General features: G+C 46.6%; 1 protein-coding gene across 1 annotated transcript; it reads right to left on the bottom strand.

The window, feature by feature from the left end:
* Positions 1-1,859: 1,859 nt before the first annotated feature.
* Positions 1,860-14,021, bottom strand: THBS1 (thrombospondin 1; the record flags this gene model as incomplete). The annotated part of the gene is made up of 20 exons (XM_084240128.1): positions 1,860-2,082; positions 2,308-2,405; positions 2,828-3,099; positions 3,257-3,484; positions 3,678-3,912; positions 4,712-4,830; positions 4,968-5,127; positions 5,703-5,810; positions 6,336-6,554; positions 7,296-7,448; positions 7,543-7,670; positions 7,925-8,098; positions 8,385-8,561; positions 8,863-9,036; positions 10,455-10,548; positions 11,507-11,629; positions 11,733-11,932; positions 12,205-12,280; positions 13,133-13,692; positions 13,955-14,021. 20 exons carry the CDS (start codon positions 14,019-14,021, stop codon positions 1,860-1,862), a joined length of 3,588 nt encoding a protein of 1,195 aa, XP_084096254.1.
* Between the last annotated feature and the right edge of the window lie 864 nt (positions 14,022-14,885).

A 14,885-nucleotide genomic window follows, 5' to 3' on the forward strand; every position in this document is an offset into this window, starting at 1 on the left:
TTAGTTGAGTTGATAATCATTTTGTGCCTTTCTAACCATAAAAATAGAAGCACAGCAGCTCCTCCCCTGAGAGGCAGCCTAGTGCTCACTGAGATGGTAGGTATTTTTTTTATTTTCCTGCTACATCTGCACAAGCTACATCTGGAATAAAACCAACAATTTCATTATAATCAGGCAGGGGCAGCCAGCACTGCCTTACATTGGTCCAATTCTGACTTCCTACTCCGGTCACTACAGTTGACAGGTACGGGGGGCGGGGTGCATGGGTTTATCGGGAGGTATTGGGAGGTTTAGAAGCCCATCTTCTCCTCCCTTCCCTGCTTCTATTTAAGTGCCTATTTACTTGGGTTAATCAGCTAACACCAGTCAGCATCATGAAATCCAGCAATAGTCTTTCAATCCCCTGAAAATGATTTGGTACTGAACATGTCATAGTTCCTCCATAGTCTCTTCATACAATCGTCTCTTGGGTATGTGCTCTCCCCTAAGGGCTGGGGCCAGTGCTCCCCCCGTTCCAGAGGGAGTATATCAGGGGTGTTTTTTTCACTAATTCTAATGAGTCCTCCCTACTCTCACATGCCTGAAAATACTTTTGAGTCCACTACTCAGAGATGGCCTCACAGTAGCACCCTGCTCTATGCTAAAAAAAACGAGTGGAGCAGGCACCTCCCAACTGAAGCAAGTGGATGCTTTTGCTTATGTCAAAAGCACACCATAGGAATTGTTTATAGCCTTGGAAGATTCTCTTCTCATTCAGAGGCTGACTGCTGAGTCTGTTTTGGAAAACTGCATTTTCTTGAGGCATGTTCTAGGAGTCCACACTGATGCAAGCAGAGAAAAAAGGCAGGCAGGGAGGAGTGATCCTGGGTTTTCTCAAGCCCATGGTTCCAGAAGGTACAATACCAGCATGGTTATGATCAGTCTTTTGAACAAGTTTGAGGATTAGGAATCTGTTAAATAAATATAGAAATCAAAATATAAACAAAAACGAATTCATAAAGACATTTGTCATCAGTTAATTAACAACCTAGGTTTAGATCTACTTTCATAATGACAAAAGCACAGTTTAACATCATTCAAATACATTAGCATGTAATTTTATAAGATGATGTTGATGCTAGGAAATTGACATAGCATGACCTGCCAAAGTTTATACTATGCTTTCTAGGGAGTTTTATTTAAAAAAAAAAATCAGCAGCTCTCCTGCCTGCCTGTCCCTATATAGGTTCCTCTCTTTTTCTTTGTCCTTCTGAAATGTTAAAAAAATCAGATTCAAAGAGTATCTTTGAGAAACTTGCAAATTTGCAAATTATCTTACTATAATTTATAAATCATAAAATATAAATTTCATGGAGTATAATCAGTCATGGAGCATAATCATCTTTTTTTACTGATCACATGTGTAAGCATCAGGCCTTAAACCAGTAAACATTTACTAAGCACTTATTTTTTGGTAGACCCAATGGTGGGTTCAGTGCCTTGGCCACTCAGTGAAAGAGTGGAGAAAAAAAAGCTCAGGTTAGAAGAGAAAATTAAGAAGCCATTAGGAAGGCAATACTCCTTTCCCCTCATACAGGAAAAAAACTGTGATGGAATAACATGACTAAAACTAAGGCATGTGTAAGATATAGAAACAGGTAACATTTAAAAATATTACTAGTGTGGCTTATACTGTACATGAGCTGGCTGCTGTTTACCTTTACACTGTGTATGAAGAATACAGAGATACTAAACAAATTAATATTGTTAATAAGAATTCAGGATTTTATAAGTAACAGCTCAGAGGAATTACTTCATTTTCATTATTGTGTCTTCAAAAGCAAAATATCCATAACCCTGTCTCTACAATAGCCTTTAACTTAGACTTCCCCATAATTGGCATTTTCGATATTCGTCTCAATTAAGGATGTCAACTGTACATTCAGTGTAACGTTGTGCATACCTCTGCATTCATATTTCATATCGGAGAAGAATACCATTTCTTGAGAGAAGACAAACAATCCTAGCCTACCACCAGCATAGGTTTTGTCATAGATGGGTCCTGAATCAGCCATAATTTTCTTCCCTTCGTACATCACCACTCTGCAGGGAAAAAGAAAATCTTATTAAGACACCCCCACTTTTTATCTCCATCTTGCCCATCAGTATAACAGTAAGTGAAATTATTTTTTTAACTGTTTTCATTGAGTTAAAAATGGTTTACAACACTGTACATGATTTAGGGGTATAGGTTCACATCTCTTCAGATGTATGTTACCACACCATGTCTACCACCAATCCAAGTGAAATTTAGTCAGGCAATCTTACCTGATGTAACCAGTCTTTGGCCTGTGGCTAAGACGCCATCTGTAGGCGGTGAAATCTTTCCAGCCTATGTTGCGGGGGTCATGCCACAGGGTGCGCACCTGAAGGAAAAAACAAAAGGTTGAGACACAGCTCTATTGTGTGAACATTTGTGTATCATTGCAAAGATACAATCCTTGAAAGGTGACAAGTGGACCTATTTGAGGGCTGCAATATAGGATTTTTCCCAAGGCCTCTTTCATTTGTTGTGTGCTCTAGAATACATAAAAAGCAGGAGACAGGAAAGGAACTCTTGTTTTAAGAGGCTATGGCTGTCTTTGGATTTGAAGGGTAACTCTTGGTTTTGTCAGGCTCCCACTCAGACACTATGACATTTTCACAAAGTAGAGCTTAATGCTGTAGTTGGTGATCTGGGAACCTGATATTTAAGACACCCAACAGGGCGCCTTGGCCACAGCACAGCATTCCTACTGCTAGTCCAGCACCCATTCACTCTCTCCCTTCTACAGGGCGTTATTCTTACCTGGCCAGGGGTGTTTCCTGTGTGCCACAAAGCATTTCGCAGGTGCTCTCCAGGGCCAGTGGTGGAGTTCACGACTTTCACAGAAAGGCCTGAGTATCCTTGAGCCTTCGTAGGGTTAGTGTCCCAGTAGGTCTGAGTGACTTGCTTCCACATCACAACGTAGAAGCGGCTGCTGGACTGGTAGCCAAACACAAATCCGGCATAGTCATCATCCCTCTCGGTGTTGATGAAGAAGGTGCCACTGAAGTCCACAGCATTAAACTCATCATAACCTGAAAGATGAGGCCAGACCAGGTTAAAATAGACAGCCTGCAGAAGATTTTTGTTCTCAGTACCCATAGGGACACCTGCAACACAACTGCTCGGTTTTGTATTTGCTGCTTTTCCCATGTGTACATTGACCTTTTGTTCTAAGAACTCACTACTCACCTACAGCAAGTCCTGGATCACAGTTGACAGTCTGGACAAGTTCTTTACCCTGATGGCGTACAACCCAGTTAGGGTCATTTTGGGATGTCCCCTTGGGATCGAGAGGAATCATCTGGAATCGACGGAAATCGGTTTCACTGATATCAAAATTTTCAGGGCAGATGTCATCAATGTCTGGCACACTGTCATGATCAAAGTCATCTTTGCAAGCATCACCTCGACCGTCACCTGAGGTCAAAAAAGGCAACAGTTCAGTGAAATTCTGAAATACTATGATTATTGGTGTGAGAAATTCACTATGTTGCTAGAGTTGGCATTTAGTCTCTCTTTCCTCTCAAATGCATTCAGCTTTGTCTTATTTCCTCCATCCAGAGAGTCCTGGTTTCAGTTATGCTCTTAAAAAGTGGCGCTACTGACTCACCATCAGAGTCTTTCTGGTCAGGATTGGGCACGAGTCTGCAGTTGTCCCTGTCATCAGGAATGCCATCATTGTCATCATCGTGGTCACAGGCATCTCCCTTGCCATCTTTGTCATGGTCAGCCTGGTTGGCATTAGGCACATAGGGGCAGTTGTCCAGGTTGTTCTGGTGGCCATCTTCATCGATGTCCTGATTGTTGTCGCAGGTATCTCCAATGAGATCTGAGTCAGAGTCGAGCTGAGAAACAGGTAAATTAAGTATAAATCATTTCTGTTAAATATAACGTATGTAAGCTTCTCCAGTGTTTGGTTAGACCAGTGGGGACCTCACAATAGCAAATTTTAGCAGGAAGAAGCTGGACTTCGCACTTTTTCTTAACTTCATAAAAATAACCCCATTAAAAAAAAAAAAGCTGTTTTTTAAGCTCCCAGAACAATGCACTTTAGAGTAAGTTTTAACTTCTTTGCCCCTAGAAAATAATCAATTACATAAAAAAAGAAAAACTTTCAGATCTGGATCCTGTTCTGCTTGTAGGTATTTATAGCATTCCCTAGCATAGCTAAAGAATAATCTGTTTGCAAAGTCAAACACTTGAAGAATGACAAAGAAACAGATTTCTCCAGTTTTTGGAAGTATTTTTAGTTTACAATATCCTTATGGCTAGATTGTATCATATGCTATGAAAATGGTGGTTTATTTTGCTTAAGGATTTTTCCCCCAATTTTTAGTCTTACATACATTGTTATATGATTATCATAGAGTTGTCAGTCACAAATTCCCACTTTGTATAATTTTTCTTGACAGTGGTGGATTACCCTGAGCAAGCCACCTTGTGGAAGACAAGCTTGAAGTTACAAGATCATCTTGCTAAAAATCCACTGGACTCTGCAAGATCAGGCAACCTGCTTATGTCAAAAGACTGCAGTTACCTCTGCAATCACTGAGAGCCACGGTAATGAAAGTTTTTCACTTTCTAGAGGCCTAAAAAGGGATATTCCAACACTTTACTGAGCGATTCCCAGGGGAGCCCAATTACCTGATCTGGATTGTGTTCCAGGGGGCAGTTGTCACACTGATCTCCAACCCCATCCATGTCAGTGTCCCTCTGGTCCACATTGTACACATACTGGCAGTTGTCTCTTTCATTGAGAATACCTGCGGAGAACAGGGGACAAATAAGAGCTGGCACCTCCAGCCTCGGAGGGCTCGACCACAGCCAGGGCTGGAGGGAAAGCTGGGAAAGCTGTGTTCACTGCTGCCTTTGGGCTCACTGGAGTTGGGGAGCACCTTACCATCTCCGTCAATGTCTGCGGCACAGGCGTCTCCTTCCCCGTTTTTGTCTGTGTCAGCCTGATCTGGGTTGTGATTATAGGGGCAGTTGTCACAGCGGTCCCCGACATCATCTCTGTCATAGTCATACTGGGCTGGGTTGTAATGGAATGGGCAGTTGTCCTGCAAAGTGAAGAAACAGCACTCTGCACCAATGCCCGGGAAACCAGCGCGAGCCTCAAGCCACACAGGTCAAGTATATAAAACTGCGGAAATCCGCCATAATGACTTTCTACTCAGTGGATAAACTCAGTACTTAGGGTAAGATGGTGACTATACAAGTTAAAAGCTAGGATGCAATGAATGAAAAATGGATTCCTGTTGGTTACGAGTCAGTGAGATATAATTTCATTATCTCAGGCCTCAGTATGCCCAAAGTAAATTTTACAGTACTTTAGATAAGGGCATTTGTAATGAATCTCAGGAGCAAAGTGACATTTGTTGATATGTTATCATTTCTTGTTCAAGTATGGAGAGGGATGGGAGTTAGGATGAAAAACAAAACCCTCATTAAAAAATTCGCTTGGCAACATCAATACCTTCACCTCCTGAAACACAATGAATAATTTCTAATTATCCTTTGTCTCAATTGGGAATATTTTTTCCTCTAACACTGCAATTTCATTGACTATTAAAGTGTTTCAGGCTACTGCTGACTAGAAATGATGAAAGAGGAATAGAAAACACCTTGTCCTTACCCTGTCATCTGGAATTCTGTCATTGTCATCGTCGTCATCACAGGCATCGCCGATCCCATCCTTGTCATAGTCTTCCTGCCCTGAGTTTGGAAGGTTAGGGCAATTATCCTAGGAGAGAGGAGACGCACATTATAGCTGTGGTTTGCATTCTTTTTGCTTAGTTCAGGCACGAGGGAGTGCACCCATCCTAAAGAGAGAAAGAACCAAATGCTGCTTCGTTAAGAGCATTTATTTTATGGGAAGACCACAAATTAAATGTTTTCTTGAGGGATATGTGTGTGTGTGTGTGTGTGTGTGTGTATATATATATATATATATATATTATTTGTATTAATGCCTCTAGGCGTTGCACCTTCTGGGGACACGGTCATACTCTGCTGGTATTTGGTAGCGTACGGAACATTTTGGGGGGACAAAAAAAATTGACAATGATACATTTTCCAAATGGCCTGCCCCGTGCATGTGCTTTGTCCCGAGTGATTTAATAGTAAACAGAACGAGTGTCACTCTGCCTTTGGGTGATTTAATTTTCCGTTCATTTTTGAATTTTAACCATTTAAAATTCCTAAGGCTTGCTTTTGAGAAAGATAATGTGCCTTTTCTCCAGAGGTGCGTGAGGGACGCTGGCTCTACCTTTTTGCAGTGGTAGGTCGCGTTGGCCACGCACACCAGGTCCTCGTTGGGCCAGCCGTCCAGGTCCGTGTCTTCCCCACAGATGATGCCGTTGCCCGCGTAGCCAGGCTTGCATTCGCAGCGGTACATGGGGTCGCTGTAGTGGCCCAGGTAGTTGCACTTGGCGTTCTTGTTGCAGTCATGGGTCCCATCTGTGCAGGGGTTTCGGGGCTTGCACACCTGTGGGCGTGACATTGTGATGGTGACACGAAGCCTTAAAGGGTCTCCAGGTACCATGACAACGAGAACCCAGATCCCTGGCACCTTGAGTAGAGAGGATCTGGGGGGAAGAGTGTGAGCCACTCTTCCTCCCTGCCCCCTGCCCCCCGCCGGGGGATACCCAAGTTACAGGCTGCCATGGCTTCATGTGTCTTTTTCTTGAAATTGCTCGGGACACAGGCATTTACAAGTCCATCAACACCCAGCTTACTCCAGAGTAGCATTTTCAAATGTGATGAACTCTTTGTCCCGATGGAATTTAAATTTTTTTAATATTTATTTATTTATTGATACAAGCACTGGGTACAGTCAGAAGCGCGGGAGGGTGAGAGAATTCACCAGAGCCAGAGCGGGGAGCAGGGCAGGCAGAAGGACCGAAGCACACTGCTGAGGGGAGCAACGGGTGGCAGAAGAGGTCTGCGCGCCATGCGGGACCCTCCTCCTGTGGCCGGGGAGCAGCCGGGGATCGAACTGGCGCCGCAGAGGCTGCGGGCAGCTTCGCAACCCAGTGCTCAACCGCTGTGCCACCGGGGAGGCCCTGTCCCGATGGAATTTAAAATGAATTTTCTTGTCATGTTCTTAAAAGCTAGATCGTACCTACACTGTTTGTGAAGGGTATGAAATGACATTCCTCCCATTCTGAGTTGTTTTGGTTGAGGGCAGGTCAGCTCTACTCTGGTCTATGAGTCTGGTTTACTCTACCTGTTTGTTCGCAGTGGCATATTCCACACCGCGGCCGAAGGGCTGTGGGCCAGTGAAGCGCGGTGGGCAGGGCAGGCAGTTGTAGCCGGGGTCTGTGTTCTCACACCTGTGCTCCCCGTTGTGGTTGAAGCAGGCATCAGGCACTTCTTTGCACTATGGAAGCAACAAGAGTTGGCTTAAGGTCTAGAAAACACCGCCATATGGCAATGACTTGGACAGGTCTGCGTTCCTGCTGTCAGTTCCTCACCTCATCAACATCTTTGCACTGGATGCCATTTCCACTGTAACCAGGGGGACAAGCGCCACATTTCCAGCTGCCGTCAGGGTAGCTCGTACACTTGGTACCAGCAAAGCAGGGGTTGGACAAGCATCCATCTGAGATGAGAGAGCCAGGCAAATGGTTGGTCTAAACTGCTGTTACCGTCATGCTGGTCACTTAACAACCAACCCAGTATAAAATACTGTGGGTCTATGTCACTGACAACTTGTAGAGATTATGTTGTCCATCTGCATTTTTAAAGTCATCAAACCACTCATGACCATTCAAAGCCAACCCTCCCACCCTGAATTCTGACTGTGGCATTCAGTTAAAAAAAAAAACAACAACTTCAAGCTGGAGCATGGCTCACCAATTGGACAGTCCTGCTTGTTGCAGATCTGGTTCTCCGTCATGTCACCGATGCAGTCCTTGCCTCCAAACTGGGGTGTGGGGTTGTTGCAGAGCCGGCTACGCTTCTGCACCCCTCCTCCACAGGTGACAGAGCAGATATCCCATAGTGACCAGGGACCCCAGCCTCCATTGACTGTGAGAAAATGAACCAAAATTAAAACGTTACAGTCAGTTTTCAAAACCTTTACCTGTCACAACAGACTCTAAGTTTGTCCAAGCCACTTCTGCTACTGACACATGGAAAGGAGGAGGTGCGTTTGAAATGGTTTTCTTTCTGTTTTTCATTAAAGAGAGAACTGAGCATACAGGACTTTGCTCTAGGAAGTAATTTTTCCCCCTTCATCACCCCTCGAACCAAAGGCCACAGGTGGGCAGGGCTGCGGCTGGGCACTCAGCAGTTCCGCTGCATTCACACTTACTGGGGCAGGCATCTTTCTTGCAGAGTTTGGTCTCCCGTGCTTCGCCTTCACATGGTTTCCCGTTCATCTGGGGGCTGGGAGAGTTGCAGAGCCGAATCCTTGTGATGACGCCATCACTGCATGTCACCGAGCAAGAGGACCACGGGGACCAGTGGCTCCAGCCTCCGTCCTGCTTAACTAAAGCACAAAGCTGACGGTTACAGTGTGCTCCCCACGAGCCAGTCTCTGTGCTGACTGCCTTAAATGCATCATCTAAATAAAATCTCAAAACAGCCCTATCAAGAACTATTGTCATCCTCATTCTGCAGATGAGGAAGTGCCTCGGAGAGGGCAAGGTGTGCTGCAGGGCACATGGTAAGTGGTAGAACTGGGATTATTCAGAGTCCAGAGCATGCGCTCTTCACCTCTATGCTACAGAGCTGCTGTCGCTGATGAAGGACAGGCATTTCTCCACATCCCAAGGGACCAAGATGCTTACATCTCTTATCACACTCCTGAATGTGGCAGGTCCGTGTCTGAACGGAGGAGCCTTCGCATCGGTTGTTAAGGCTGTCGCAGGAGCGGCCACGCTGCTGGATTCCATTGCCACATGTCACCGAGCAGGAGGTCCACTCGGACCACGGAGACCAGCCATCGTCTGCAGAGTCACTGGCTGCAGGAGAAACGAGTTCCTTTAGCGCATGATTATGAAGACAAGCTACTGTTTAGACTGTTCTGTTTTGGACTTTCTTCCCGTGCCAGCGGGTGAAAGGCAATATATTCCCTAGGCCCAGAGCCAAGGGGTTTATCCCAGGTCATTATGGGCACAGCATGTGGGTAATCGAGCCTTATGCCAGAGTCAGCACAGCACGCCTTCTCCTAGTGAGTCTGCTAGCCACTGTTTCCTCCCTGCTCCTCTCTGAGCATTTCAAATGAACTTCCCTTCCCTGCCTTAAGTTATCTGGGCAAGCATTTCCAGCCTCGGGCTCCTAAGAGTACTAGAGTTTGAGGCAGCTCATAGGAGTCACTTCTTTCACGGGAGGCACCATGTGTTTGCAGGGGACCTTGAAGGCAGCTCTGCTCTTGGCCCTGGCTCCAAGTCGACCATGAGGCTAATGGTGTGCTGTTCCTCTCACTCTAGCAGTTGGGGCCTTCTCTGCACATATTTTCACAGAGGTAAGTGTGTTTGTTTACCATCTACCCAGGCACCATGACTACAATCACATCTAGCTGTATCAGACCAAGGACTTGTTTTTTCTTGCCATCAGTTGGCAGTTTTCCTGGCAAGCTATAATTTAAGTGCAGATCTCTGCTAGTCTCCAGCTTGCTTCGTTCCCTTTAACCTACACCCCAAGTGAATGCTAGGACAGACAGATACACAGATGGTTATTATATTGCCAACATTGCTAACATGATCCTTGGATGGGACTGTTTATTTTGAGATGTGGCCAGTGGGTGTAGGGGCATGTGTGAAGGCAGTGCTCTGTTCCTATCTTCCTTATCTTAGTAATGGTGAGTCACTTTTATGACTTATATCTACTATATTAAGTATTGTTTCAATAAAGTGATTAATTTATACTGGCAACAAAAACCAGGCAGAGGGTGCCAGGGCATGACATAATGCCATAATGCCTTATTTCTTTTAGTGTCCTGAAACTCAAACTGCTATTATTTCCTTAGCCTTCCTATTCCTGCAGATAAAATGGGCAACACTTTCAAGTTCCGCTAAGCCCAATGCTAACACCATAGCCCGTCAATTTCTCTAGTGAGCAGGTTTGTCTTAACTCTGAGCCACTCAGGTCAAATTCTGAAAGCAGTCAACTTAAAGCTATGGCTGCTATAAATTTATCTCCTCTTTCTTCAAAACATCCAATCAGGATCAATAAACTCTAGTAAGGTCATTGCTGCCTATACCATCACATGATGGTGTTTTGGTCTTAGCATACCAGCCTAATGGTCGTATGTTCACCAGCTGCTACTGAATAAAAACATATGCTAGCAATGGGTGAGGGCTCTAGTATGTTCGGCTACCTGGTGTTTCAGCAGAACTCACTAGTCAACGAGAATGGTTATGCAGTTCTGGGAACTTACGCCAACACCGCGGGCAGCATTCTCCATCAGGAACTGTGGCATTGGAGCAGGGCATGATGGGGCAGGACACTTTTTTGCAGATGGTAACTGAATTCTGCAGGGCAAGAGTGAGGAGGAATGGGTTACTACATTACAAGATGAGTTTACATACTATATTTCCATTACAGACTGAAACAAATATATTTGTGGCCACCAGTATAGTAGATACAGAGCTGGGGCTAGTTACTTGTCACTCCATGTCCATTGGAGAGTTCTGTCTTCATTGCTACTTAATGGAATGACAGCATGAAGAAATTTTCCAAAGGAAACCACCAGACTTTATGAGTCAAATTTATTAATCTATATCTGATACTGAGCTCATGAAACTCAGCCAGGACTTTAACATGTTTTAATGTTAATTTTATGGGGAAAAGAACATCAATGATGTCCCCTCCCCCACCCCCCAACTGTAGATTATATTGGAGAAAAGTGTGAATTCAATGAAGTTGGTCCAAATCCGGCACTTTGATTTAAAGTTAAGCTTGACTTTGCTCAGAGAGCCTGGCAAAGCCCTACATTTGCCTGCCACTGGCACAGGGGAGAGCTAGAGTGAAACACTGCAGGCAGTGCCATCTGAACCAAGGAGATACTTCTAATAACATTGAGCTGAGTGATTGGAACCACCATCAGTACTGTGTGAAAGAATCTCTGTCACAGCTGAATATAAATCAGCCCTGGGGGCGGGGCGGTGAGGGGGAAGGTATTCTAGACAGGTTTTATGTACCTGACATTCAACACTTAGCCTTTGAACTGAAGCAGTTAAATTATTCAGATGTCTTAGAAGATTTTGCTTTATTTTAGATACTTAGCCTGGAGTGTAATTAAGGCTTTGAAAAACTTTCTGAGAGTTTAAAGCATTTAGTGATGCCATAATTGCATCTTAAAAAAAAACCTGCTTTGGTATCAGCCCTAAGAACAGGAAAAGTATTTGTGAGGCCATTTGGGTATTTCCTGAGATGGTGGCTTCAGACACATGGCATCGACTCCATTTTCAGTCTGTAAAGCACCCTTACCTGACAGTGACACTCAGTGCAGCTGTCAACAGTCCATTCGTCGTTGTTCTTATACTGAACTCCATTGTAGTAGCAGTGGGGAGACCTCCTCAGCTCACTGGCCAACACTCTATTCTCCTCAGTCTAAAAGGAAAAAATCATCAGTGTCCAGTTTCAGTCATTTGAGATCATCCCTGATACACCTTCAGAGACTCATGGGAAGGGGCTGGGGGCCGAGGCCACTCACCACTTTGCGAATGCTGTCCTGAAGTGTCGTCATGATGGTGCGAAGGCCCCGGAGCTCCAGGACCATGTTGGATAGCTCATCGCAAGAGATGCCACAGATGGCTTGCAGATCCTTTGTCTTGTGGCCAATGTAGTTGGTGCGGATGGCAGGGCTAGAACCATTCACTACGTTGTTGTCGAGGGTGAGGAGGACATTGGTAGCTGCCAAGCAACAACAAAAAAACCCAAGCACAATCAGAAAAGTAATGCACCTTCAAATAGTCATTTGAAGTAAAAGACATTTCATCTGTCCCTAGTTGTAAAAGACATTTCATCTGTCTTTTACATGTGTGGAATACCCTTAAGGTCACTTTTGTATACCACTTGACTGTATTTCCCAGGCTAACTTATACACAACCACTACTGCTTAAGTTTCATTAGGGGTGGAGTTCCCTCGATTTCCCCATATGCCCTGAAAATAAAAGGGTACTCACAGCTGGAGCAGCCTTTGTTCCTGAGGATGTCTTCTGGTGTGGTTCCAAAGACAAACCTCACATTCTGCAGCACCCCCTGTGGGCAGACGACACATCACTTAGAGAGTTTGGGGGCATAAATGGGTGGGGGAGACTGTTTATGCTAGGAAAAGTACACAATAGATGGTCTAAAAGTTTGAAAGAACTCCCTTTTAAGATCACCGTGTCAAAATAACACACAAACTGCCAAAGACTTCAAAATCTTAATTGTGTCTTCTGCCAAGTCAGTATTTTACAAAGAATTCAGTTTATCAGCCTAATTGGATATACAGGAAATGGAATCTGATACTAAGACTGGAGAATAGAATGACACTCTGCAGTGTCAAAGACTAAATGTGGGTGTTTCAAAGCCAAGTAGCAAAGATCTAGACATTAAGGCAAGGAAGAAGCTGCAGTAGCAGATAACCACTATTTTACCCTTTTACTTGAGATCAACGAAACCCCCCTGAGGAATCCAATAGCAAAGTGGTATTTAGTCTGCTCATTCTGAGTGTCCATCAAGTAATATTAAAACTGGTGGAATGCATTTGAAATAAGTTGCTTTCTTGCAGAAAGCACAGGGAGCATCTAACCCTTGGAATGGGCTGTTCTAGGAACACCATTTCTTGTTTCCTTTAGTGGTTTTCAAAGTGTGGCCCTCAAAATACCAGCATCGACATCAGCCTCACCAGGGACTTGTTATAAACTCCCAGGCCCACTCCCGAACTACTGGAACTGAACTCTGGGGTGGGGTGCAGCTGCATATGTTTTAAAAGCGATTATGTGGCTGTTTTGAGAACCACTGCTTTCCTGTGAGGGCATATTTCCTGTTCGGGAACCCCTCCTCCCCTGACAGGTTGGCTACGGAGCAGTGGACCCCAGTGGGCCAGGGATGGGAGAAGAGGCTCACCTGGAAGTTGTCGTTGACATGCCCTTTTGCAATGCGGAGTCTGGCAATGCTGGCCAGGTCCCTGGTGAAGAGTCTTTGGATGGGGACGTCCAATTCCGCACCCTCCATCTTCTCACAGTCGATGTAGAGCTGGGCCCTGTCCTCCTGGACAAACAGGGTGATGCTCTTCCACTGGCCCGTCGCCAGGAGCGCTTCTTCCACGGACACCACACGCTGCCTCCCCTGCACGTTCAGGCTCAGGTCGAGGGTGCCCGCTTTGCCATTGGAGACCACGCTGAAGACCTGGCCAGAGTGGTCTTTCCGCTCCACGGCCAGCAGTGTGCCCCGGGTCTTCTTCATCTGCCTCAGGGAAGCCAGGAGGAGGAAACCTTTCTCTGCCCGCACGGCATCCACCAGGTCTTGGAACTTGTCATCAGGTACCGGGGGAATCAGGGTGGCATCCTCAATGCGGAAAGCTGGGCTGGAAGGGTCAGGGCCCTTCACCAGTCTGCGGCCAGAGCCCTTGCGGGCAGCTCCGGTGAGCTCGAAGATGTCAAACACACTGTTGTCTCCCCCAGACTCTGTAGGACAGGAGCAGAACACAACTTTTTAAACTCGGGCCAGGGTTTGAGGGGCTCAACTCTGAGGGTGGGGCTGGAGGGACAGGCTGAAAATTCCTGGCAGTTGCCAGAAGGATGCTGAAATGCCATCATGGGAGAGAACCTGCTTCCTGGCGTTCTGTCAGGGATCAGGGGAGAAACAGCTGGGAGGGAGGCACACCTGGGGAGCCCAGCACCACCTCCTCTTCCCTCCCCCCCCACAAAAGGTGTTTTATAGACTCACCTGGAATGCTGTTGGAGCCACACACATGCAACAGGAACAGGACACCGAGTGCCCAGGCCAGCCCCATGATGGAGCTGCTTGTGCCCAGCAAGGAGCCTGCAGTGGGAAGCAAGCACAGAACCCAGGGTCAGAGGTGGCCAAGCAGGAGGATGGGCAAAAACTGGGAGCAGGCTTGGGGCCATGGCCCTAGGGGATCCCCATCTCACATCCCCATACCCCACATTTGCTGGAATGAGAGGCAACACTATTTAACTTTGGACAGGGCATAGGGGAGAAAATTAGAGTCAAGGGAAGGAAATTGTGCCTTTTAAAGTAAAGGCTGAGGGACAAAGACCAACAATTTGGGTTTCCCCGAGGGTGCAGAGCTGGCCCAGGAGATGCAGTTTGGGGGCCCTGGAGGGCCGGGGGAAGCAGAGACTCTAGAGAGCTGGCAGAAAGGATTAGGGGGAGCCTGGAGAATAGAAGGGGACCTCGGTGTCCTGAGGAGTTGGTATGTGAACCCCGAGGGAAGAGGACAGTTTTGGAACCCTTCTTCTTGAAGAGTCTCCCAGAGGCTGGGAGGAACAAGCCAGGCAACGCGAAGGGGGAGCGCATAAGTCCTTGAGGGGATCCGGAGGTGGCTGGCCAGGGCAGTACCGGCCCTCGGCTGGCTGCGGGGGGCCCTTACCTGTGTCGACGTGGGCGCCGCGGCCGTGAGAGCCTGGCGAGGCACACCGCCCAGCGCGGCCCTGGCGAGGCTCGGGGAGCGAGGTGCGCCCGGGGAGGCCGCGCCGGAGCGAGAGGCTGCGCGGCGAGAGCTTGCAAGAGCCGGGACTCAGCCGCAGGCTCGGGTGCAGTGGCTGGGGAGGCGGAGGAGCCGCGCGTTTTTAAAGGGGCGCTCGCATTCCTGGGGAGTCCTCTGGCCAATAGGAGGCGGCCGGGCAGGAAGCAG

This window comes from Talpa europaea (genome assembly GCF_964194135.1).
Source record: "Talpa europaea genome assembly, chromosome: 8".
Classification (NCBI taxonomy): Eukaryota; Metazoa; Chordata; class Mammalia; order Eulipotyphla; family Talpidae; genus Talpa; species Talpa europaea.